The following is a 26,208-nucleotide window of genomic DNA, read 5'->3' as shown; positions in this document are numbered from 1 at the left end:
TCGTATTAATTCAGATAGAGTCAAGCATATAGTTAAAAGGAATTGATTCTTTTCTAAACTAATGATTATACATGACAAGATATGAATGATGAGATGTGATGGAGTGTATATGCGGTGATGGAATGTGATGTGTAGGTTGTGTGATGTAAGTTAGATGTTTATCAGAATCTTTGTATCTGAAAGAAATTGTGAAATCTGGGTGTAAAAGAATTTGTTGTTTGCTATAAACTTAAGAGTTGATTATTAATAAAACAGCATCAGACACAATCTGTTGTGTCTACAAACCCTGGCAGAGACCCCCAGCAGATCCGGACTGTCAGAAGTCGGGTGGACCTCACGGCACCGGGATTTCGTGGATTGAATCCGATACGACCCGTCCAGTCTTGAGATGTCTCCAGGTCACAACAGTGCCTGGAATGCTTGTTTGCATCCAAAGTGGATGTGGCTCTTAGGGAGCCGTCTGGCTGTGTCAGCTTGCAGCGTGCAAACAGGTTTTTGATGGTATGTCAAATGAGATGTCTCAAGGATGCTTGTTTCGAATTGGCCGGTTCGGAACTCTGCTAGAAACTGAATTACTCGAGAAGTAATTCCTGTTTTATTAAACTACTTAGCTATGATTTCTGGCCAAGTTTGGCAAATCAGAATTTGACACGTTTCTGAGTATTCACCAACATTCCTCAGAAAGCCACGCCTTCCTTCAGATACAAAAATGTTTTTAACCTTAATATGTATCTTTTTGTGATGTGTATGAGTGTAAACAACGATTAACTTGTTAAATCAAACACACAGTGATTTGTGATATAAATGGATCATTGTAAGAACAATATTCATTTCAAATTCATTGATTTAAGCACAGGTTATTCAAACATTTGATTTAAAAATCTTGTTCATTCATCACATATGATAATTTAACTTAAAACTAACATCGTGGAGTCCACTTATTCAGAGTGAAGAATGTTGATGGCTGGCTTTCACAGAGATAAGGGCTTTTGCAGGAGACCTTGACAGTTTATTTATGTCTGCGTTGAAGAACAAAAAGTGAGCAAAAGGTTGTTATGTGCATCTGGATCCTCCAGCTGGTGTAACCTTGACTTTGCAGCTCTGGCGTGTATGACAGGTTACTGTGTCAATTCGATGGTGAAAATTGACCCTTTTTATTCATTTCACATGAATCTGTCAGACTTTTCAAATCTTAAGAGTTTCACCATCTATTTTCTATCAGAAGCTAATGCAGTAGATAGGTGTAGAAGACTTTTTTCACGTTCAGCCTGCATGATAAACTCAGAGTGATAGATCATTCAAAATTATTAGTAAAAATGGTTTCTCAGTAGGGCTGGGCAATACGGCCTAAAATCAATATCACACGACATATTGAGGATTTCACCTCAATAACGATAAATAAACTATAACTACAGGTATGCGCAGAAACAAAAGTTGTCCACTAGATGGGGCGGTCACATGAATTCATTCATTCACAGATGCCGACACCCATAGATGATTTAATGATGGTAACAATGATGGTAATGGTCATGTAAGGTTATGAAGTTCATTGTTTTCAACTCCATACAGCTGCCCCCTGGGCACAATAACACCGTGTAGAAAAACCAAGGTCGGGTGTTCCTCACACTGTTGACATTCCAGGAGAAGAGTCCGAAGGAGAAGAAGAAGCTTTACATAATCAAAGTACTTTATTTGTGATTAAAATTATTAAGCAAAACAGATGTTGATCAACAATAATCAAGTGAATGATCTGTGAAATAAATATGTCATGAATTATGTTTAATGAAACCAGGACTACGGCACAGACATACTGATCCTCATCTCCATAGAAACGCATGACACATTGTTCCAACCAATCAGAGCTTTCGGCTGCCGCAGGAGAATCTGGTGTTGACTTCAAGTGTCCAATCCACTTTACTCCAACTTATCAACAATTCAGAGATATAAAACAAGGCAACACCATTTTAAGTCAGTTCCATTTTGACTTCAGTTCTATTCACCATCATCCTAAAGAAAAGCGCAGCCTGGCCAGATGTGTTTTCTTTAAACTAAGAACTGTGAAACGGGAGATTTTCGTCGTTTAACAACCAGACGACGTCCTTTCAAAATAAGAGCACCTGCTGACGCCGCTGAACGGTACCGGGGTCGACCCTCCAGACGGGCTTTGAAACGTTGTGATCGCTGCACCGACAGCTCCATCGTACATCCGAGGTCTCCAGACCTGGCATTTCCTGATCTACCTGGGAGACCCCCACTGGATACGTACACGGCAAAATAGCGGCTCATGTCATCACTTTATAAGCCTCGTGATATCTAGTCATAACAAAGACGACCAGATTCGATTACGTCATCCTAGAGAATCTGAACCAGACACACACACACACACACACACACACACACGCACCAACACAACATCCAAATCCATTTTCATTCATCACAGAGTTAGTCCTGGTAGATTGTTTAGAATTTATAATTCAGAAATTAAAGATTCTCAAACGATCCCATCTCTCTCTCTTTTCTTGTCTCAAAGTCAATACAGAGTGTTTAATTAAACTCCCTGATGATAAAAACAGCCTATTCTTCTGTTTATAAAAAGTGAACTACTAACAGTGTATTAAAATACAACTTTAGATAGTTACATCACTTCTATTCCGTTACAATATGGCGAGCCAAGCTTGATATCTGCACAGTTTATTACACTTTGTGCCGACTCTGAGACATTTTGGGCTTATTCAGTGTCTGTGTGTTAGAGAAAGAAAAGCGAGAGCTTCCTCATTCAGCTCTCAGAAAGGGGGGGTGCACATTCATCACCCTCCAACAGGAGGCGCTGTTTCATCAAAACACCTTAAGTGCTGACGTGTGCGTACGGCCATTTTGGGGCCTACATCTAAGGGTAAACATTTCTCCTGATTTATTGCATTGGAACCATCTGTTTATTGTTTGTCGCGGTGTTTGTGACACTGTGTGCATCCATTTGTGTAATCGGAGACAGAAGACTCCGTCGGAAATTTATTCCCATTCGATGAGCGCAGGATTCGCGCTGTTCTTAGTCGGAATTCTCGTTAGCACCTGCCGTAGCTTGACTTGCTCGGTAAACGCTGTCAGCCGAGAACAACCGCAGAGCGATACTGCATCCAGATTGCGTACGCTATTGAGACCCTTTCAATCACGGAGCGAGAGGCCCGTTGGTTGATCGAGGCTATTTTGAGACCCTGGTCGCGACAGGGCGTTCGCTAGCATTAGCCGACGAGCTAACTAGCCACTCTCGGTGAGAAGGCTCGGGAACGCGTCCCGCGGAGCTTTCTAGCCGTTCCGACGCAGCGGAACTGCGTCCTTTAATCCGCTAAACCTTCCGGTACGGAGTACTTTAAGGTAACGTTAGCGGCGGTTCTAATACACGCTGCGGTGGTTAGAATCGTGAGATTGCTACGGAGATCAAAGCCGGGTGTCGGACGACGCATGCGCGGCGGTCCGCCATCTTAGATGCCCGACGCGTAGCTCGACCCGCCATCTTGGGCAGGTCAAATGACAATGATATTTTTGGCATTATTGACCAATTTTGCCCAAAATATTCATTCACCAGCCAAGCTTCCCTGTAACTAATTCTTTAAAAAAATCTACTGGTAAGGTTTTTTTTTTCTAAATAAACATCTAATTAGAAGGCAAAATCGAAGGGTAAATTAGTAAATAAAACAGGAAAAGACTATTTACTATTTTGGAAAATGGACTCAGAGGTCACAATGCAGTTACAATCCCAACTTCAGGCGGCGATTCAAAGCGCTTTCCTACCTATGATGACTGAGATGAAGACCATGATGAACATGATTTGCGCTCTTCAGAAAGACGGCGAGGACGTCAAACAATTCATGCGTGATTCTCAGGCGACACGGGCAGCAGCTCCGGGTTTGCCTGAGAAGCCACAAAATGAGACTGAAATGCTGCAGGTTGATGTTTTCACAGGTTCTGATTCACAGGACAACAACAACACCTCAAAGGAAAGCGACAACACCTCTCCGGTCGTTCCATCCGTGGCGATGTTAGGCGACGAGCCCGCAGATGACGACCGCAGTACCACTACTACCACCGCCGTAACTGAGAAAATTTTGCTTGCACCTCTGGTCGTGAGAAAGGGATCTAATAGGCCCGCAGTGGAGGTCACTGTAAATCAGAGACATCGCTGTGCCGCATTGTTAGACACAGGAGCGGACATCTCGCTCATCAGCGGAGCTCTTTACAGCAGCATGTGCGAACAAAGGGGGGAGGGCATCTCACCCCCCACACTCATTTCGGGCCCAAAGAATTTTGACGAGTTCTATGGCGCTCCCTCGCCCGCGGCTGCGACGACTGAGGTCAACATCTCGATAGGAGGCATGTCCTTTAAACACCTCGTGTACATCAGCGAGGAGATGCCGATGCCCATGCTCTTAGGGTTGGACTGTCTCCAACGCCTTGACGCTAGAATCAGCGGTGCGTCCGGACAACTGTTTGCACGTGTGCGGAAGCCAAAGCCGTACAAACCGTGGCCTGACACAGGCGGACGCCCTTCCGTGGCATGTCTTTCGCGGGGGGACGCGATTTCGACCTCACCACCACTCTCGAAGCCACCGGGTAGACCCCCGGAACTTCTGTTACAGATTGAGAAGGTCGTAGACCAAGCAGATGCTCTCACCAACGATGTCGAGCGAGACCAGCTAAGACAACTTTTGCTAAAGTACCAGGATTTTCTTTCACTTGACTCCTTGGACTGTGGTCTGACCACTATCCATGAAGTCCGGATTCCTACCAGGCCCGATGCACCGCCGTCCTTTGTGCGGCAATACAAGATTCCCTTGGCGTCCATAGAACCGGTCCAGGAAATCATTGACAGCCTCTTGGCTAACGGGGTCATTCGACCCTTCAACAGCACCTACTCGGCTCTGTTGTGGCCGGTACTGAAGCCTAATGGTAAGTGGCGACTTACCATTGACTACCGGCAACTCAACAAACAGGTCCCCTTGTCTAGGTGGCCTATGGCACGACTGGAGCAGGAGCTTCCAAAAGTGAAAGATGCTAAGTACTTTTCCACCCTTGACATTGCGTCTGGATTCTGGACGATTCCCGTCCACGAATCGGACCAACACAAACTTGCTTTCTCCTTTGCCAACCGGCAGTACACCTTCACCCGGTGTCCTTTTGGTTATTCCAACTCACCAGCTGAGTTCAACATCTTCTTGAACAAGGCCTGCCCTGATGCTCGGGAGCGTGGGACACTCATCTATGTCGACGACATTCTTATTCGTCGGCGTACGTTGGATGACCACCTGGCCGAGCTGGACCATGTCATGGGTCAGCTCGCGGCGGCGGGTGCTAAGATCTCTCTCGCCAAGGGACAGTGGTGCAGGTCGCAAGTTCAGTACGTTGGCCTCCTTGTGGGACCACAGGGAGTGCAGCCTCAGCTTGGCAGGATTCAGGGTGTTGCCACCATCACACCTCCGACGAACGTCTCCGAACTTCGCAGCTTCTTGGGGGTCTGCAACTACTCGCGTCAGTTCGTGGAACATTACGCTGAGTTGGCACGACCTCTGACTAATCTGTTGAAGAAGGATGTGGCGTTCGAGTGGGCGGAGCAGCACCAGCAGGCCATGGATGACCTGAAGGCTGCCATGTGCTCGGCTCCGTGCTTGGCGCTCCCCGACTGTGACAAGGAGTTCTATCTTGAGGTTGGTTTCTCAGCTCACTGTTTGAGTGCTGGTCTCTACCAGATTCATGACTGCGACAGGCGTGTCGTGGCCTATGCTAGTAAGCTCTTGACTGGACCTGAGTTGAAATACTCGGACTGTGAAAAGGCTTTGCTTTCCACCATGTGGGCAGTTAAGTACTTTGCGAACTATATTGGCGGACAGAAAATCATCATTGAGACGCAGCACCAGCCGGTGACCTTCCTTAACAGTCAGCGCATCAGAGATGGTGTGGTGACCAATTCACGTATCGCTTCGTGGCTGCTGGCTCTTCAAAGCTTCGATATCGAGGTGCGCTACGCCCAGAACCGACGTAGCCCTCTTGGCATGGGTTTGGCTGCGTGCCAACATTGCTCGGACGACGCCATCGCGTCAGTCCCGCCAGCCAGGCCCCCTCAGGCTCTTCTAAACCGCAACCACCACTACTACGACCAGTCGTACTGTGCGGGTTTACCGACCGTATACGTGGATGGCAGTGCTTTTCGGCACGGCTCTGCACCTAGTGCGGGCGTGGGTGTCGTCTGGGTAGACGGTGACCGCAGGGAGTCCCGATGTTACTCTCTGGGTGAGAAGACCTCACAGTATGCTGAAGTAGCGGGGATCGTGATAGCGCTACGTAGCGCTAGGGACCATGGCTTCCGTGAACTGGTGGTTTGCACTGACTCGGACTACGCGCGTCTCAGTTTCTTGTGTCACCTACCAACGTGGAAGAGTAACGGGTTCCAGACTGCTAGCCGGAAGCCCGTCAAAAATCAGGCCTTCTTCAGGGCGTGTGACATTCTGGTGACTGCACTTGACATGCACATTTACTGGCGTAAGGTCAAAGGTCACTCTCGCGCACCCGGTCCTGAAAAGGAGTTGAACGATCTTGCAGACTCTTTGGCCAAACAGGGCGCGACCGATGGTCCCTTGTGGGTTTTCGAACCCGGGTGGCTTGATGGACATGTGTGGTCTTTCCCTGATGAAAACCAGGTGTGTGTAGTTACTCGAGCTCGGGCTGCTAAAGCGTCCGACTCGGGACAACCCAAAGGTGCGGTGGCCGTTCAACCTGCCTATTCGGATACCGATCTTGTCAGTCTTCAATCCCGGGACCCTGCTATCAGCAGGATGATCAAGTACATTTCTGATCCTAAAACCCAGCTACCGACTTCCGTCGAGCTTGATTCCGTTCCAGAGCTTCGCTCTCTCTTTCGTGTGCGGTCCACGCTGAGGGTCGTCGAAGGGCTGCTGATGCACGCCGCCAAGCCTCCTTCGCCGCCTGTCCTTGTTACTCCAAAACTGCTGAGGAGGGACATGATCTCGCAGGCTCATGACTCTCCATCCGCCGGTCACAAAGGCGTCAAGGCCACGTTCGGTGCCCTGTGCCAGGTTGCTTATTGGCCAGGGATGCGTCGTGATATCTCGGACCACGTCGGGCGTTGCTTGGTTTGTTGTCAGTTTCAGCCGTCCAACCCTACGCACAGAGCTCCCCTACAAGAAAAAGGGCCGACCACTCCGTGGTCGGACTTGCAATTCGATTGGGTTGGGCCTCTGACCAAATCCACCAGGGGGAGTAAGTACATACTGACTGTCACCTGCGCATTCACCAAATGGGTTGAATGTTTGCCAGCTCCTGATGACACGGCTAAGACTACAGCGGTCCTCTTGCTGAATCACGTTTTTGCCCGCTTCGGTTTGCCCACGAGGGTCGACTCGGACAGGGGTACCCATTTCACCTCTGACGTGATGAAACATCTTTGGGAACTGTTGGGTGTCAAGGCTAAGTTCCACATTAGCCACCGGCCCCAGTCCTCTGGACAGGTCGAAAGGGTGAACCGCACGGTTATCAGCATGTTAAAAAAGTACGTGAAAGCTAACCACCGAGATTGGGATGTGAAACTTCCGTTGGTCCTCATGGCCATACGCGCTACCCCTCACGAGTCTACAGGTGTCTCCCCGTTTGAAATGATGACGGGTAGGCAGATGACCCTACCGCTTCACCTGCTGTATCAACGATGGGTTCCGTCCGACACAGCCCCGGCGTGTACAAGCGGCCAATACTTGCAGGACCTGAGGGATCACCTGCTTGCAGCATTCTCGTTCGCACAGGCGTCTCTGGAAAAGTCAGCTGAAGGCAGAAAAACTTATTACGATAAGAAAGCCTCACATTCCGAACTCGATGTAGGTGACCAGGCCTGGTACTACATTTTCGCTCCCAAAACGGGTAACAACAATGCGACCTCGGGGAAGCTGGCTAAGAAACTTTTGCCCAGATGGTCGGGTCCATACGTGATTACAGATAAGATCTCTCCGGTCGTGTATCAGATCAAGATCGCCGACAAAAACAAGGCGCCCGTCTACAAATGGGTACACAGGGACCATATCAAACTGCACAAGGGTCCCACAGATTTGGCCGATACCAACAACAACAATCCACCGACTTCAAAAGGGGGGTGATAAATACGTCCCGTTGGTGCCACAGATTTCTATCTCTGATTGCACAAATTTGTTTGTTTGTGAGTGTACATGGTTGTCTTTCCTGTTATACGTCACGTGCAGACTTAAGGTGTGTTGAGACGGACGTGCTGTGGGCTCCTGGAGTCAGGTAACAGTGAGTGGGTTAAGTCACATAGTACTGTTGTCCAAAATTTTGTTTTTTTTAATCCTTACTAATCCCAATTCCCTAGGGGTACATTAACATGAACATGATTACTAACCACTGATTTACATTTTAGTACTGATTTACATTTCTGTTTTTTTATAGTACCTTTGACCAGTTGATTTTTACAGTGAAAATTCTGTTCGTGATTATCAATTCTTTGATTTATCCTACTGGGCTATAACCAATTTTGCCCCTGTCCTGACACAAGTATTTACAGTGAGGATTCACTGATACCAGTTAGGGTTTCTTTCATTTTTCTGCTTCTCGCATCATTCCTTTTTGCATCTTACACAGTCAGGGCTGCATCCATTTCTTCACTTAATGGGTAATTACACTTAAAACTAACACATAGTACAAAAGGCACTCATAGAGTTAGGTTTTTATTATTTTTATTTCTTTGATGACATGAAATGCACTTTTGTCGTGTCTACATTGAAGTGCCTACACTGTGCTCTCTCTCCTCTGCTGAGCTTGTGAGGATCCTGCGTCCTGGGGGTGGATCCGTGACTCGTCATCTGCATCGACTACTCCTGGGTGGTGCTCCGGCTCGTTGGCCTTGGACGACTGTGGTTCCGGCATGGCTGCTGGGACACCTCATTCGTTGGGATTACTGTCACCTGCTCTTCCCTTTTTGTGGATTACGATAAGTACTCTTTCAAAGTTCACTTTTTATTTGGAATATTACCCTGCCTGCGGATACAACAATCGATTTTTAATTGGAATTAAATAAACATTCGAGTTGCTGGTCCTGTCAAAACCAAGGTCGGGTGTTCCTCAGACTGTTTACATTCCAGGAGGAACACCCGACCTTGGTTTTTCTACACGGTGTTATTGTGCCCAGGGGGCAGCTGTATGGAGTTGAAAACAATGAACTTCATAACCTTACAGTCAATATGCCAAAACATGTTTTTTGTTGTGATGATAGAATTGAAAGAGCAAATGTGGATTTAAATGCAATTGTGTGACACATTCATACAAGTTCAAAAACACAAAAGCAGAAGAAAATAATGATTCTCTGAAATTTAGAAACCTTTACCTGGAATTTTAATATCCACACCAAAAAAATCCTATACTTATCATAGTTGGAATGTAATATTTTGGTGTCAATAATTTAAAAATTGTGTCTATCAGCATACTCTGTCGGACCCCTTTTTAGTAGATCACTTATACTTACAGACCCTGCTCTTTTCCTGACTCTCTTAATGATTGATGAGACAAGGCAGATTCTGCATGTCCCTTTGGATGTTGGGCTCAGTGATGAGGTCACCGCTGGCTGAATATCTAAAGAAGAGTCTTTTAACTACAATTTTCCCAAATTATTAGAAAAGTACTTGGTTTCATTTAGGTGGTCTAATAAGACTGCAGATTTGATCGAACAAACCAGTAAGTTCATATTAACATCATGTGTTTGTTCAACGGCTCTATGTAAATAAATACCCACTTTTATTTGACCACAGAATTATTTGAGTCAGTCAACAATCCCAAACAAGCACAATGATCCTGGTGTAGACTGAGCTTGCCAAGGGCACTAAATGGTCTAGGACCGACCCTGTAGCCGTGCTTGGGGACCATTTGGTCGAGTCACGAATCTTGCAAGAAGCAGTAATGTTTTAAAAATCCATATTTACAGCTTAGAACAGACCAGCTACAGATGGTTGGCGTTTATTGTATTATGTTCATCATGGCAGATCCTCTACAGAAACTAAGAAAACTTTTATTTATGGAGCTAAAATAAGAACATCCGACCACAATAAGGGCCAAACACTGAAGCTATTCGAGTTGCTGGTCCTGTCAATGACCCGCTCATAGCTTCTAGAATAGTGGTCTCCAACATTTCGCTCGCGAGCTACTGCATTTGAAAGTCCCTCGCCTGGAAGCAGCCAGCCATCCTGACTTGTAATTACAGAGGGGTGGATTTTGAATTTGTTGGCAAGCCGTACCCGATTCCTGTAAAATTCAATGTAAAATTTCTTTTGTGGAAGTAAAGTGAAAATCAGATTATTGCACAAATCTTTTGGCAGACATTATTTACTGGAAATATGCTGATTAATTGATCGGGTTTCAGCTTTCATCAGCGGCTGCAGATGCAGGTGCGTGGAGACATGCACCCTAACCCTAAAGAAGACGGGTTTCATAAAAACATCCTGCAGGTTAAATAATCTGGGCAACAGTAATGTTCTTAAATGCCATTTGTTTATGAACCCCTGATGAACACAAGCTTCCCAACTTTCTAGACTTTTTTTGTGATTTAGTTACTACAAACTTCCCTCTGGACTTTTCGTGGATTGTCTCATTTAGTAATAAAATATGATTGTGAACACTCTCGCTCCCTCTGCTCTGCTGTCAGACCCGAAGAGAAAAAAAATACACCTACAACTAAACCCCCAACCTTAATGTTGTCAGAAATAAACACAACAAAGCATAATTTACCTGCAGTTATTTAATAGTGATGCAAAACTTAACTTTCATTAACAAAAATCCCATAAAAAGTATTAAATAAATCAGGAAAGCAGGAAGAAATTTTCTTTCTGTGTTTTACATTCTTCACTTCAGTATAAAATCTATTTAGAATTTTGTGTTTTCTTCACAATTATCTAGTATTTTATTAAAAATACCTTCAGCTTTATTCATTTTATGAGATAATGTGTTTTGTTTTGTTTGGAAATCATCATAACACAACAATTAAATGCCATTTAAAGTACATTAAATGTTCTTTCAACGGCATTCTATAGTTTTTGGAAGTATTTGTTCATTTATGACAAAATAGCTGAACACTATGAAAAGCTGGCATCGCGGCTTGGGCTCTGGGCAGGCTGGGTCAGGAACTGAACAGGAAAGGGTTAGCTGTTCTTGTGTGCTCAAACCTGTATTTTGGAGTTGCCAATGCTAACAATTAGCTTCTAGAGATGTGCTGTGCTCTCTCTTGGCTATTAAATGAAGACCGATAGTTGAGTGAGTGATTTTATGACATCGTGGCATGCAATTGTCAAGCTTTTCTAATCGGAGAGTTTCCCTGTCTAAAGGCAGCAGATTGTTTTCACATTTAGCCTGAATGTAAATCTCAGACTCAGCGATCATATTTCAAAACTAACAATAAAAAACGATTCCCTAGTAAACTTGGTATTTTTAAGGTTACTGGCACCACACACAAGAACCTGGTTTTTCCTGTGAGAATGTTATTACACAGACACTTAATATGAAAGCTCTTTGTGAATATACTCTGAAGCGGCACAGATGCATTTCTGACCTGAGGGTGACCTATTGTTTACTATGTGAAAGACTCCCTGCTTGACATTTAGAAGAATATTTTTAGACAGTTTTACACAAGAACACCAGTCCTTGCAAAATACATCTGTGGGTATGAGTCATCAGTGTTCACACATAACCCTGCATCTAACAAGAAAATGTTCACGTTTAGTAATCTGAGCTATAATGAGCCTCAGGACTGAATGAGGAAAAAACAATCTTCTGAGAATGAACATTTTCTCCTGAAATAGTCTGTCAGGCCTTAGTGAAGGATCAAATAACAGTCAGGCAAAATTACCCAGAAAACCTCCTCACCATTCTGTTGCCTAGGATACTGTAGCCAAGCCGAAAGGAGGAGGACGGAAGATAGTTTCACTGGAAAACAGAATTATATTATATTATATTCAGCCACATCTCTGAGACCAGCCTTAAAACTTGCAACCATGTTTAAAATGACTGCCTCTGTTCAGTAACTGCCAGAGGCTGTGTTATTAACAAAGTTAGCTGGATCTCTTCAGAATCAAATCAGCAGCTTTGAGTTAATTACGAGTATGCACCCAAAGTGGATTACAGCAGCCTTATGCAAAACAGAGTAAACTTTTTTTTTTTTTTTTTACCATCCACCTTCTCTCTCTGCAGCTAGTCTGCAACCTCTGCTGGAAGGAAGGTGAGTGCAGCATGTATTCAGGACAGTGCACTAAAGACAATTAGCTTAGGTCAATATATCAGTGACAAAACAGTCTCATAAAATTCACTGATCTGAAATAGGTAATGATGAGGCCTTTTTACCCAGCTGTGTAACAGCAACCCATAGACACTGCCAGATTTGCACAAATTAGCAAGAAATCCAAACACAGTAAAGACTTGTGAATTTTTGTTTCAAAGCCACAGACTGCATTTTTGTTCAGATGAGGGGTGTTCACAAGTCAAGTGTACATCAGCGCTCAAATTTTAATGATTGAAATTAACTTTTTCGGTTTAATATTTAAAGTAAGTTTTTTTCATAACGTACGTGGTGCATTTGACAAAACAGAGCTGAAAGCGGCTCGTGCTGCGTCGGTCACTGCCTCCGCTCGGGTTTTTATTCTCTCTCTCTCTCTCTCTCTCTCTCTCTCTCTCTCTCTCTCTCTCTATTAATTCCTGCACTAAAATATTAATGTTCTGATTTTATTGAAAAACTTGTTCTGTAATAGTTCCTTTACTATTGTGATCAAATATATTCAACATGTTCTCACTCCCAGCACGTCAAAAACAAACGCTTGGTCAGCCACCCTCCACGTCAGACCCCTGACGCCAAAAGTGCCCTTTTTCGTTACTTATGTGCGAAATGGGATTTTTCCCTTATTTGACTGCAGATCCCAATGCAGCGTAATACTGAAGCGATGGGATGTCCGCTACCGTTGCATCCCAATGCAGCGTTACACTGGCACCAAACAAGCTCATTGTACCTCACCATAACCTTATCCTCTTATTTAACCTTATCCTCTTATTTAACCTTCCCCTCACCCCTATCCTAACCTTAACAATCTTGCCAGCGAACACGTTGGTGATGTGTCGATCGCTCTAAAAGCCAGCTCTATGAAGTGAACGGGCGGGAGCCGCCTCGTGATTGGTCGAGTTTGGACCGAGCCAACGCGAGGGGGAGGTTTCAACTACCAAGGTGGAGGTTAAAAGTAGAGGGTATGTGTAACCTCCCCCTTGCCAGATGGTGTGTTCTAACGTTCTCCTTGGGCGGCAAATACGAAAATTCACATTCAGACTCTGACTGTCAGAGTCAGAATGCAGGGGAAACAAACGCTTGATCGCAGTGAGAGTAACGTTTTAGGTAGCAAGAGGGTTAAGGTTAGGATGAGGGAGAGGGGAAGGTTATAAATGGCGAAACGTTAAGGTTAAGGTGCGGTTAAACGAGGTGGTTCGGTGCCGCATCGGTTAAATGAGGGTTAAGGCTAGGATGAGGGAGAGGGGAAGGTTATAAATAGTGAAACGTTAAGGTTTAGGTGTGGTTAAATGAGCTGGTTCGGTGCCGCATTTAAGGTTTAGGTGTGGTTAAACGAGCTGGTTCGGTGCTGCATCGGTGAAATGAGGGTTAAGGCTAGGATGAGGGAGAGGGGAAGGTTATAAATAGTGAAATGTTAAGGTTTAGGTGCGGTTAAATGAGCTGGTTCGGTGCCGCATCAGCGGATATCTAATCATGTCAGTTTTACGCTGCATTGGGATCTGCAGTTACAAAAGGGGAAAACCTCTTTTCGCACATAAGTAACGAAAATGGGCACTTTTGGCGTCTGGGGTCTGACGTAGAGGGTGGCTGACCAAGCGTTTGTTTCCGACGCTTAGGGTGTGAGAATGTGTTGATATATTTAATCTCAATTCTGAGGCTGCTCTGTAAGTACACATAGCAACTTCTGATCAATCCATATCAATTTCAGACTTAAAATAATGCTTTGATGTAAACCACACCCACTTCCAGTTAAACTACACCCACTTCTGGGTTAGGTCACACCCACTCCAAGTACAGATACAGATACAGATAATTTAGATGGTTGAACAGATATGGATAGTGGTGTACTCGCTCATCCCTACTGTCAGTGTTTGTTGGTGTTGGAGCCTGCAGTTCACTTTATGAACTCAAAACATTTTTCTCATGCCTTTTAACAACATTCTAACAAAGCTATATGTATATTGTGGTGATTTAAAAAAAATAACAATAAAGTGGTCCTCTCATATTTGTCTAAAAACCTCTGCCAAGAAATTCATTACTTGTTTCTTTTTTAATACAGAAATTAGTTGATTAACTTTTTGGTTTGCCAATAACACTAGGGGGTGCTAAAAGTAGGCCAAAACCACCAGAGCGCTTTTAAGCAGCTCTGTTCATCTGCTTGTGTTTGTGTCTTACTAACCGGATTATTACTTTAATTTCTATTTACACGAGAGGCAAAATTTTCACGACTAAAATCCAGAGTCAAACTTATATTACATATCTTTGTTTTGTAATTTAAGTGTAATTCAGGGTAGAATGCCTTCTCCAGATGAGGCCCTGCCCTAAGTGGAGGAGTTTAACCCTTTAAGACCTGATATAGAACAAGTTCGCCAGAACATATATTTACATTTTTACATGCTGTGGTGCCATTTTTTTGAGTATTTCAACTTTCTATACATCAATACAACCCTTACATTCTAAATTTTAATTATATAATTGTAAAATGTTCATAGCAACAACATATTTTACTAAAATATGCAATTATCTATTCAGAAATTGAAAATCAGTTTCTGTTAGTACATATATTTTTCGTTATACAGAAATGCCACAGCTTTAAAGGCCCCGTGTGTGAAATTCACAGAAATCATAGTAAAAAGATCCGACTCTTTAGCACCACGCAGTTTAGAGTCGGTATTGCAGCTATTGGAGCCCCCGAGGATCAAAAAGGGTTTTTTTAATCATTATTTAAAACTTTATTAACAAATATAACAAATACAATACAAAATCGTGTTGCTGTAAACGGCAGCATGTCATCATCTAATTCCAGCTTTCAAGTCAGAGAACAGGTTAGTTGTTTTCATCTAACTTATTTTATTAATTTAAATATAAATAGGTTTTGAATAAGAAAAACTTTTTTATGTCAGTTATGTTTGCTAATAGCAAACGGCAGCTAGTTAGTGATTACTTCTGACTACAAAAAATGACAATATTTTGTTCATTTTATTTGAGAAATGTTATATTTATATTTGCCATTTTGGAAATATACAAGGTAGTGTAGTCTGTAATTGTTTTCTCTCCGTAAACAGAGTCAGATATCATCCGATGGTTCATCAGTGGAGACAGACAGAGGACGAGGGAGAGGAAGAGGGCGAGGAAGAGGGAGAGGACAGACGTGTGCCAGCGCACAGAGAGGCAGTGGTGTTAGACATGCGACAGAAGCAGGGCAAGCATCCCAAGATGAAGGAGCCGAATTTGCTCAAACCAGCCGCAACGTCCCACGCACAAGAGGAAGAGGCAGAGCTGCAATAAAGTCTAGAAGATCGGCGCTTTCAAGAGCTGATGAGGAGAGAGTCGAGGAGCTTCAAAGGGAAAGAAGAGCAGAAATTGAGGTTTGTGTAAGATAATGAGCAAATTAATAATTATCTGGGTCAATATATGCCGTCCTGTCACTCATTTCATTCATATAAGTACATAGGGTAATTCTATTTAACCGTATAGCAAGTGTTTGGAATTATATGTAGTTCTGTAAAACATTCAGTGTCCTACTTCTTTCCTAATACATATTATTTGTTTTTGATAGTACCTTTATTTTAGGAATTAGCCATTTAATATATATAGTATTAATCAGCTACTCTTATAAACTTGTTAAAACATTTACAAAACATTGCTTTTTACTGTAATTCAATTAAAATAATCTTACAAAAATTCTAATCCTACTTTTCCCCCCAGCGCCTTGTACAGGGCATGAGCCTGGAGGACCACCGTCATCTCACCTCTCAACTTTTGGAAAGACAGCCAGGTCTGGTTTTTGATGTTTTGTTGAACAACCAACGCCGAGATAGGCACACCACACCCGTGCAGGCCCCTGCGTTAACATGGTGTACTTGTGGCAATTGCACAGATATGCCAACAGATGCAGAGCGCAAATGCTGTGGACAACACTCTGTAAACTGTATAAGCCTTCTGCCCCATTTTAGACTTTACTGTTTGGATGAAGGTGTCCTGAGGATCCATCGTCAGTACAGAGCAGACCTCACCGTATTAGGACAGATTAGGGAACCAGGCGATGACAACAGGGAATACAGGTATGCTGCCTACCGGCACTTCATTTTCTGGCAGCATGGGTCACTTGGACATGGAAATCGAAGAGTCATCCCAAGTTGCTGTGTGGTCAAAATTAGGGAGAAATTTCCAGACCCTCATGGACAGTATACTGGTTTTCTACCGGGAGTGTAACTGGTCAAAAGTTTACATGGGTTGTTGAAGTGTTTCTGATATTTTGTACACCTTTATATTGTAATTTATTATGTTGAATAAGTATTTTAAATAAATATTTTTTGAAACCCCAATGTTAGTGTTGTACAATAATGACAAATTTAGAGGTGGCTACTCTTCAGCCATGTATACTCTTGTAATGTGAAAAAAAAACACATCTTTACAACTCCATAGTTTTGCATTACATTAGTGAGCTATTAATTTACACTCTTACAGGGTCAAGTCATGAAACAAAAAATATGTAATTTTCTGAAAGACATAAGAAATAAAGAAATTAGTACAGATGCACTTTTATTTGAATTAACCTTATTCAGAGTTTTAACAGACAAATTTGGAACACATTTTAATCTTGAAACATGATTTTACACACTTTAGAATAATAAAGAATAGATCTAACGTAAAAGACTGTGCAGAATTTATGTGCTACTTCAAGTAAAAAGAACAACATGTTAGCACAGTAGGAAAGACATCAAAGTGCAATATCTACATTTTTATGTACATTACATTAGTAACACGCAGCAGGTATAGAATACTCCATGTAAATGTAGACAAGATCGTCACTGGAGGCCTGTAGCTGTGTTGAGTTCTGATACTGTGAAAAAAGTATTGTAAGACAAGTGTAGGTAAAGAACTGAGCTGTAGTCAAAGGATGCTAAAATGACACATACCAAGACCTCGGCTGACTTGGATCTGCACTAGCTCCGAAATAGGTGGTGGAGCGATGGGTGGCACAAGACCGAGCCGTCTGGGGTCATCATCCCTCATTGATCTGGTACGAGGCATCCCGACTCCTCTCGCCAACCTCTCGTTGATTATATTTGATTGGAGTACTGGAATGTATTCGTAGCCCTTTTCTGATTTTAGTGAATACACACTGTACCTTTTGGCATTCTTATTGTACTTCCGTTTGAATCTAAAAAATAGGACAATTGCATAATGAATTTCTGTCACGACAATGGGACAAACTTAAATAACGTGTAGTAACATTTTAAGATGGTGTGCTACATTTTTGGCACTAGTTAGCATGAGCTCTTTCCCAAACTCTAGCTTACTCCACACAAACTTTGTGTCACAAAGCACACAACTACTACAATGAAGAAATTAAACACACATTTTTAACTTATCTGTCCAAAAGGAAGGTAGCAAGCTCAGCGTGTCTACTGAATCCCTTTTGTAACATGAGGTCTCTCCATCTTGGGAAGGCAACTCCTATATTTACTCTGGTTTTCTCATGACGCCGGTCTTGTTCACTTTTCAAAATCCTTTTTCTTTTACTTGGATGAGACAAACTATCCCGTTTCTCAAGTTTGCTTGAAGAATATGTGTGATCCTCCATCGCTAGAAGTACGGTGTGGCTAGTTTCTTCTTCTTCTTAGTTACTTTGTCAGACTGCATGCTTACAAGGCGCACTTCTGCCCCCTGCTGTTTCTTTGAGGTTACATCATTTAAAAACGCAAACATCAAATGCGAAGCTTAATATGTTGTATGTCCCTAAAAGGTCACTGTATTTTAAGATGGCGCATGCCATATGGAGCACCGGTCTGCTTCTTTTGTCTAAAATATTAAAATATAAAGCTAATAATGATGTTTAGAATAAATGCTTGTTTGAATTATCATTAAAAATAAACAAATTTGAGAATGTGATACAAGAAATTTGATAACTTATAAGATGAAATATCACACATTGGGCCTTTAAGATTCAAAATTTTCAATGGAAAAAAATGGCACACAATCCTTTCAAACAACAACAAAGTTATTTGAAGTGCTTCTATAAAATAGTTTCTGAGATACACTCATTTATATAAACTGTGACAAAAACGAAAACATAAATAATAATAATAATCTGCAGGAGTCTAGCATAATAATGTTGAATATTTGTCTAATTTTTAGTAGTATATAGTTTTCCTTTTCTCTCACTAATAATAATAAATGATAAATGACCCGTACTTGTATAGCACCTCTCAGAGTAAGGACTCCAAAGCGCTTTACACTACAGTGTATCATTTATCCATTCACACACACATTCACACACTGATGGTGATGAGCTACAATGTAGCCACAGCTACCCTGGGGCGCGCTGACAGAGGCGAGGCTGCCGAGCACAGGCGCCACCGGTCCCTCCGACCACCTCCAGCAGGCAAGGTGGGTTAAGAGTCTTGCCCAAGGACACAACAGCAACATTCTCTGTCCGGAGCCGGGATCGAACCTGCAACCTTCCGATTTCTGGACAACCCGCTCTACCTGTTGAGCTACTGCCCCATAATAACAATAATAATTGTTAATTGCTGCCCCATAATAACAATAACAAAGAATATTGCATGAATATATACGTGAGGAAACTGAAAGTGAAACTTAAACATCACCAGGCGCTGTAATGGCGTCAACTGCTTCGAGGAGGGAGGATGTAGTGTTTGGCAGGTCTGTGAGTCATCAAAACGTTCATAGTGGTGTGTGTGTGTGTGTGTGTGTGTGTGTCGGAAGTTTGTAGTGGGTGCATAATGTGTGTAGGATGTTTGTCTAAATGTATTATTGCGAAAAAGCACAAGAAAAAGTCGAAAGACTGGGATTACAAAGAACTACAATTCACGGGAAAATGACGTCAAAGCAGGTGATTGGGTGAGTGATAATCATGTGATAGTTCACATTGACAACGTGATGATGTTTATTCTGGCATGTGAAGCCCTGTGAGCTGAAGATCAGAACGACACAGCGTCTGCGTCTGAATGACAACGCTTTTCTTATTTGCACATTTTGGTTGTTTTTTGCAAACTCATTAGCAGAAATACGCAGTGCTCTGAGACATGTTCAGTGTGTGAGATTTAAGTGTAAATCCTTCGGTTTACTATGCAAAAAGTAGTTTCAGTTCTACAAGCATTTGAACACAGACATGCAAATGGGAGAGCCGGCACTCCCGTTGGTCTTAAAGGGTTAAATATCTTGTTCAAAAGTGAGGGAAAGATGGAACGCGAGACCGATAGATGGATTGGTGCCGCACGTGGGCATTGTACCGGTCTGTTGTGGTGACAAGAGAGCTGAGGTGGAAAGCAAAGCTTTCAATTTACCATCTTTGGTGTGTTGTTGCTGTGCTGACATTCTAATTCCATCTTTTCGTTCTTTTTAAAACACAGAAAGGTTTTATTTACCTGCAACGTTTCATTTGCGGCTGCAAACTTCATCAGCCTGACAAAGTTTGCAGCCGCAAACGAAACGTTGCAGGTAAATAAAACCTTTCTGTGTTTTAAAAAGAACTAAAAGATGTAATTTCAATTTGCCAGTCGATCTACTTTCCTACCCTCACTTATAGTCACAAGCTTTGGGAAGTGACCAAAAGAATGAGATCACTGATACAAGCGGATGAAATGAGTTATCTCTGCAGGGTGGCTGGGCTCTTCCTAAGACAATGGTTCTCAATCCTGGTCCTGGAGGACCGGCATCCAGCATGTTTTAGTGATTTCTTTAGTCCAACACACTAGATTCAGCCATTGAATCACCTGCAGCAGCTCCTCAGGCTCTGCAGAAACCTGTTAATCACACCTGATTAAATCAGGTGTGTTGAAGCAGTCTTAAAACTAAAATATGCTGGATACCGCCCCTCCAGGACCAGGATTGAGAACCACTGCCCTAAGAGATGGGGTGAGAAGCTTAGTCATCTGGGAGGGGCTCAGAATAGATTTGCTGCTCCTACAGTCTGGGCCTCTTTGCTTAGGCAGCTGCTCCTGCGACCCGACCCTAGATAAGTGGAAGATAATGAATCGAGTGTATTTCAAGCCTAGGTCCCATCTCTGGTGTTGATACAATCAATCATGATTTTCCCTATCCAAGTTCCTATACTAAAGGGAATGACAAATTTAAGTCTTCATACCAAGAGAGCCCATTTTACCTTCATATCAGGGCCATTGCAGTTGAGGCTCATCCCTCGTTCATCAGTGATCTCTGTAATCTCTGACAGGTCATCATCCTCAAACTCGTCCAGACTGATGTCATGAGTCAACCTGGTTGAAGGGGATGGTCACAAAAGAGAAGAGGAAGAGAGAGAGGTAATAAAAATTTAAGTTAACATCTTTTAACATATTGGCAAGATTGTAATAAAACTACACCAACGTTTCAGTACCATGTCCAAAGTAAAAGAAAACAAAATGGGCTTCAACACTAAGTGGTCTGTTGGTCACAACAGTTAGTAATTCCAACCTCTTGAGTCGTAAATCTGTCAGAAAATGGAAATATGAAACAAACAGAAGAAAAAATGTTTTGGCCTTGCAGACTCCTGTGCATCTCCACCTTGATAGACAGGAAAATGAATTGTCCACCATTGCCAGCAAGATTCAATGAACTTTTAATAAACAATCCTCAATTTTCTTCATCTGCTATTAGGTCTGTCTGTTTTCTCTTTACCTTCCAGACATTTGAGCATGTCAGAAACTCATCAGGTAAATGCTATTAAAAGAAGATAATTGTGATCATAAGGAGCACAGCAGTGCTCTGTCAAAGAAACCTGGGAGAACCTGGAGAGCTGTAATCCTTGTGCCATCACTGAATAGAAATACTGCATTATTGGTGTGTCTCAGCATGCAGATGTTCATCCGGTTTCAACTGTCATCAGTCATCATGAGTATGGAGATTAGGGTAGAAGCTAAATTCTCAGAGGTAAAACGTGTTTCCCTCCATCATGAGAGCCAAAAAGAAGCTGTACAAAAATGGAGAAGTAAAAAGTAATGGGATTTAATTTAGAGGTGCTTCAGTACCCCCCAAACTGGCTAGAAACACCTATGATTGACCATTATGATATTTTCGTATCCCTCAAAATATGTTTCTCAGATCTTCTTGTCTTCATACAATCGTGAAAATGTTGTTTTAATGGCAAATAGTGTCTAGATGTGTTATCTAACCTTATCAGGACTAAGCTGCAGCTGACAAACTATAAGTTTTGAATGCTTCAATGGTTTTCTGCTTTTCAGGTGCAAAAAAAAAGCATGTATTCGTCCTTAGAGTACAGTAAAGTACTTCCAAATACTACCAAACTGAAGCTGGCTTTGTAACATGTAAAGAAGGGAAAAATAAACTAAAAGAGGACATAGACAATGCAAATATTGAACTGCTTGTATGCCTATCAGTCATCAGTACGGCATCCTACTGTGACTCTGGCTTTAGAAAAACAAGGAAGAGCAACTGAAGGGGAACAAGAGGTAAGACAAATTTATGTGATGATTCAACTCGGTTGAAAGAACCTATAAAGGCACTGGACAGTGAAATGGTAGGGAGGACAAAATTAAAATCCAGGAAATAGACTGCCTAGACAGGACAGTGTGACCCCTTTGCTGCAGTGACGTGTGGGTAAGGTGGATGCAGATGCCAGAGAAAAACAATAGTGTAAAATACAGGGCAAATTACAATGTCACATGAAACAGCACAGACATCAAGAGGTATGAGAAGATGAGCACACTGTGATGAGCAAACTCACATTAAGGATACAGGATGTTCACAACAACACATCTGTTCTAAACCTCAGTGATCTCCCAGTCCAAGAAACGTGGTTCTGTTCCTTCAGCAACTAAGATATTATGGAATGGTTCTCCGCATGCTGGAAGAGGTTCTGTTTTATCACCAAACTGTTCTCTGACGGTTGGAAGGAGATCCTCTCAGGTGATATTTGGGTACCATTGTTTTTTCATTCATAGCTGAGGGTTAGGAGAAGCCCTATACACATGAAGGGCTTGAGAATTCTTCACTGCTGGCATGATACAGAAGCAACAGTGGAGCTCAGCTTTTCCTCTCCAGACAAGGCTTTGTATCTCTAAACGCCCCAAAACTTACTTTACCTCAATCATCAGTCTTTCAATTCATGAAATGTTTACAGGACAGCAGTCTGTCCCTGTTTCATGAAAAGAAATGTTTTCGTAACCCTCCCACTGTCCTAATAGGTGTGACCCTTCAAGGAAAGTTGACCATTGTGCAGGATTGATGGTTTATCCCTTGAGGTCCACGTGGCAGGGGTGAGGTGCCACGTGGACCTCAAGGGATAAACCATCAATCCTGCACAATGGTCAACGTTCCTCGCGGGGTCACACCCATTAGGACTGTAACGTGATGAAGGAGCTATTCCACCGAAGGTTATTTACCCTCTCTCCTCAGGAAGAACTAATCTGCATGAGACTGCCTCAAGGTCATACATTTGCTTCTAAACTGTTTCCTTTCTAGCTCAAGAGAAGAATGAAGACAAAGGACTCTTTCTTTTTAATAAGTCAAAGAACTCTATTTTAATAAGCTAATCAAACAAAGTGTTAGTCAATATTAAAATGTGAACCAATCTGTGAAATGACAATGTTATGATTAGTAAGTTATAATAAGTAATATAACTTTAAATGTTTCCCCTAGAGACTGATCACACGTAAGGCTAAGTCACATGACACATTTCCTTTTTCTGATACAATCAGAATCTTCCAGATCTGATGGAGGCGTGGTTTTGGTGGTGCTTGGTAAACCTGTACCTTTTTGATTAGACCGTAACTCAAAACATCCAAATTATAAAACTATGCCCACGTTTTCGTAAACTTCAGTTCAAAGTTTTCTAGAGAAGTTGTCGGAGTGGCCAATCCGTAACTTTCCTCTTCAGCCGAAAGAACCTAACGACAAGCTGGATAAATCTGTTGCTGTTCCACCTGCTGCAACGGTTCCTTTCAGAATAAAAGCTGAACCATCACGACCCCGTTTTGGGTCTTGCTGGATGCCAATAAAACTGTTGTGACCCGGAAGTATCTCAAGACTGGTCTGGTCGGTAACCGCTGCTTTTCCTACCAGCTTTGGTTCCAGAGAGGGTCAAGCTGGACCTCAACATTCCTGATCTAACGGGGACTTCCTCAAAGGGTACGTAGGCCGACAGAATGGCGTCTCAATGTGTGTTATAAATCTCCAAACCAAAAGCTTAGCACAAAACATCATCTTCACTCCCATCAGAACTAATCGTTTCTCCGGATTTGCTGGTTCTGAACAACATTCCACACTACACCATTCTCCGTCTCACTTCACCTTAGTTACACCAAACATTTAGTGTTTAAAGTTAGTCTAGTTTGAATTTGTTTAGTAATAAATCTTTAAACTTTTAAAACTTGACTCTCTTTGTTTTGTCTCTGAGTTAATACGAAGTGGTTACATCCCTGCACTAAAAAGTTCCAATCTTCTGGTTTAAATTATCCAAAGGTCCATAAGATTGATTTAGTATTTCCTATGGAATCTCACATTTTATGGTTCATTAAATAACATGTAAATTTAATCGTTACAGGACAGTGGGAGGAATATAGCTTTTCTCCAAACAAGTAAGCATCTGTCTTTGCAATTTTACTTGTAGTCTTTTCTTGTGAAGCCCTTTTTGTGCAAAGCATTTATGTTGCAGAGAAAAAAGCAGTCATTTCAACCCCCACCCTACTTTTAAATAGCCCATTCTTTGATTCTAACTCAGTCAGCATAAGAAGATGTCCACCCTTTGTGAGTGAGATGATGTCTGAAATGATGTCAACAAGTCCTTTTGTTGCGTGGGTGAGTGTAAATGTTTTCTTTTACGCTTTTTGGGAAAGAGGATACTAATTTTATTTTATGGCAAATAGGGAATCTGCAGTTAAATGAAAACTCTCTGATGAATCTTGACTTTATCTTGTTGTTAAAACTATATTACGCCACTTTTTCATATTTTAAATCATTTTCTTGAGCCACTATGTGGTAAAATAACCCTTTACGGGGGTAATTAAATCTCACTCAGACCCCACCACCAGAATTTGGCCAGAATATTGCACTTGCAACTTCAGAGTGGCGGGTCGCCACCTGTTGAAATGGAGTCTGCTTCCAGCATGTTTCCTACATATTTTATGTTGTGAATGCAGCTGATTTGTTTGATTTGATGATGAAACTCTCCTGTAGAAACTAATGAAGGCTGGGAAGACAAATGCACATCAAGAAGGAGAGTTTCACTTTTGGTTCTACTAAACAGACACTAAAAGCAAGTCAAAACTACCAAGTGTGCCTTTAATGCAAACTGCTGTCTTAAAAATGGAGGCAACAGATTTATGAAACTAATGTTTCATTTTCAGCATTTTTGATCACTGTTTTTCTCAAAGTCCTGATCAAGTAAATCCAGATGTGCTCCTTGCAATGACATGTTTCCTTGAAATGAACATAAAAACTGGATTAAACCTAAGAATAATAGCACCTAAAATAATGATGTTGTAATGTACCAGTGGTCAAATTTTCACCAACAAATTGACCAGAAAGTAACCTTTCATTTGCAGACAAAAACACACCATCTGTCTGGCCTCCAAATCCATAAAGTTCTGCCCCAGTCCTTGTTACCGTACAAGAAGACACAACATTCTCAGTCAAGGTCTCATGCAGCCGAAACTGCTGCATCCTCACTCTGAATAAAGTGCACCCACCTGAAAGTTCCTAAGTGACTTTACCACTTATAAGTTGAAATAATCAAATGTGTTGAATAAACATGATGTTTAAATCAAATGTTTGAATAATCTGTGCTTTAATCAATGATGGCTTTAAAATGAATATTGTTCCTGCAATGATCCATTTCAGATCTTATCTACACCAGATCCGTATGTGTTGATTAAACAAGTTAATCTATCAGTACTCATACACATTATAATAAGATAATTAGTACGGTTTAACATCCACGTCACATAAGTGTTTAAAACATTATCAGTCACACAAAGAGTTAACCATCTTTTTATCTGAAGGAAGGAGTGACTTCTGAGGTATTTGGTAAGGCCCTCAAACATGTCAGATCCTGATTTGCCAAATTTGTAAACAATGGGTTTTAATAAAACAGGAATTACTTCCCGAATAATTCAGTTTCTCCCTGACTCGAGAACCGGCCAATTTGGGAAAAAGGCATTTTGAAACCATCTTCTCCTTTGACATGAAGTCAAAGCCTCTCTGCAATGCTGCAGGTGGTATCAGACAAAATGACTCTTCTCAGAGCCCACAACAACAGCCTTAGATACAAACAAGCATGCCAGCTTCCTGTCATGACCTGGAGAGATCTCAAGACTAGACGGATCGTATCGGAGCTAATCTACAGGTTCCTGGTACCTCGAGGTCCTTGTCCATCTCAGCCTCGTGACCCCCTGGATCTGAAGGGGATCTCCACACAAAGGGTATCGTAGACTCAACAGATTGCTGGTGGTTTTATAAACAAATCTCTAGTTTAACAAACATACAGGTGCTGGCCAGTAAATTAGAATATCATCAAAAGGTTGAAAATATTTCAGTAATTCCATTCAAAACGTGAAACTTGTACATTATATTCATGCAATGCACACAGACCAATGTATTTCCAATGTTCATTACATTTAAATTTGATATTCATAAGTGACAACTAATGAAAACTCCAAATTTGGTATCTCAAAAAATTAGAATATTCTGAAAAGGCTGAATATAGAAGACACCTGCTGCCACTCTAATCAGCTGATTTACTCAAAACACCTGCAAAGGCCTTTAAAAGGTCCCTCAGTCTTGTTTTGAAGGCACCACAATCATGGGGAAGACTTCTGACTTAACAGCTGTCCAAAAGACAATCATTGACACCTTGCACAAGGAGGGCAAGAAACAAAAGGTGATTGCTAAAGAAGCTGGCT

The 26,208-nt window shown here is 42.1% G+C and overlaps 2 protein-coding genes and 1 long non-coding RNA gene across 5 annotated transcripts in view; 1 reads left to right on the top strand and 2 right to left on the bottom strand.

Moving 5' to 3' along the window:
* Positions 1-26,208, bottom strand: part of LOC107381812 (C-Jun-amino-terminal kinase-interacting protein 1) — a 97,258-nt gene that overhangs the window by 52,385 nt on the left and 18,665 nt on the right. For 2 of the 3 annotated variants that reach the window (XM_054732221.2, XM_015953698.3), the window contains exon 2: positions 20,457-20,568. The exons of the other annotated variant lie outside the window; for it this stretch is intronic. In XM_054732221.2, the coding sequence (XP_054588196.2) occupies positions 20,457-20,568 (112 nt within the window). The remainder of the gene's footprint in view (positions 1-20,456; positions 20,569-26,208) is intronic. 3 annotated transcript variants of the gene reach the window in all.
* Positions 15,094-16,818, top strand: LOC129160163 (uncharacterized). Its single transcript, XM_054737347.2, has 3 exons — positions 15,094-15,147; positions 15,388-15,690; positions 16,031-16,818. Exons 1-3 carry the CDS (start codon positions 15,109-15,111, stop codon positions 16,535-16,537), a joined length of 849 nt encoding a protein of 282 aa, XP_054593322.1. The 5' UTR covers positions 15,094-15,108; the 3' UTR covers positions 16,538-16,818.
* LOC139071796 (uncharacterized) lies at positions 16,855-18,148 on the bottom strand. The gene is made up of 3 exons (XR_011521615.1): positions 17,688-18,148; positions 17,245-17,489; positions 16,855-17,168 (listed from the first exon to the last, which is right to left on the bottom strand). It is a non-coding gene; the product is annotated as an uncharacterized lncRNA (long non-coding RNA).

This window comes from Nothobranchius furzeri, chromosome 9 (genome assembly GCF_043380555.1).
Source record: "Nothobranchius furzeri strain GRZ-AD chromosome 9, NfurGRZ-RIMD1, whole genome shotgun sequence".
In the NCBI taxonomy this organism is placed as follows: domain Eukaryota; kingdom Metazoa; phylum Chordata; class Actinopteri; order Cyprinodontiformes; family Nothobranchiidae; genus Nothobranchius; species Nothobranchius furzeri.
The sequence above is the reverse complement of the archived record's forward strand: the minus strand, read 5'-3'. Positions and strand labels throughout refer to the sequence as shown.

What these genes read in the sequence shown, in the direction of transcription:
- LOC129160163 (XM_054737347.2), top strand. Translation starts at nt 15,109, where the DNA reads ATGTCATCATCTAATTCCAGCTTTCAAGTCAGAGAACAG. An exon ending in GCTTTCAAGTCAGAGAACAG is followed by an intron (nt 15,148 to 15,387) that starts GTTAGTTGTTTT and finishes CTCCGTAAACAG; the next exon opens with AGTCAGATATCATCCGATGG. An exon ending in AAAGAAGAGCAGAAATTGAG is followed by an intron (nt 15,691 to 16,030) that starts GTTTGTGTAAGA and finishes TTTTCCCCCCAG; the next exon opens with CGCCTTGTACAGGGCATGAG.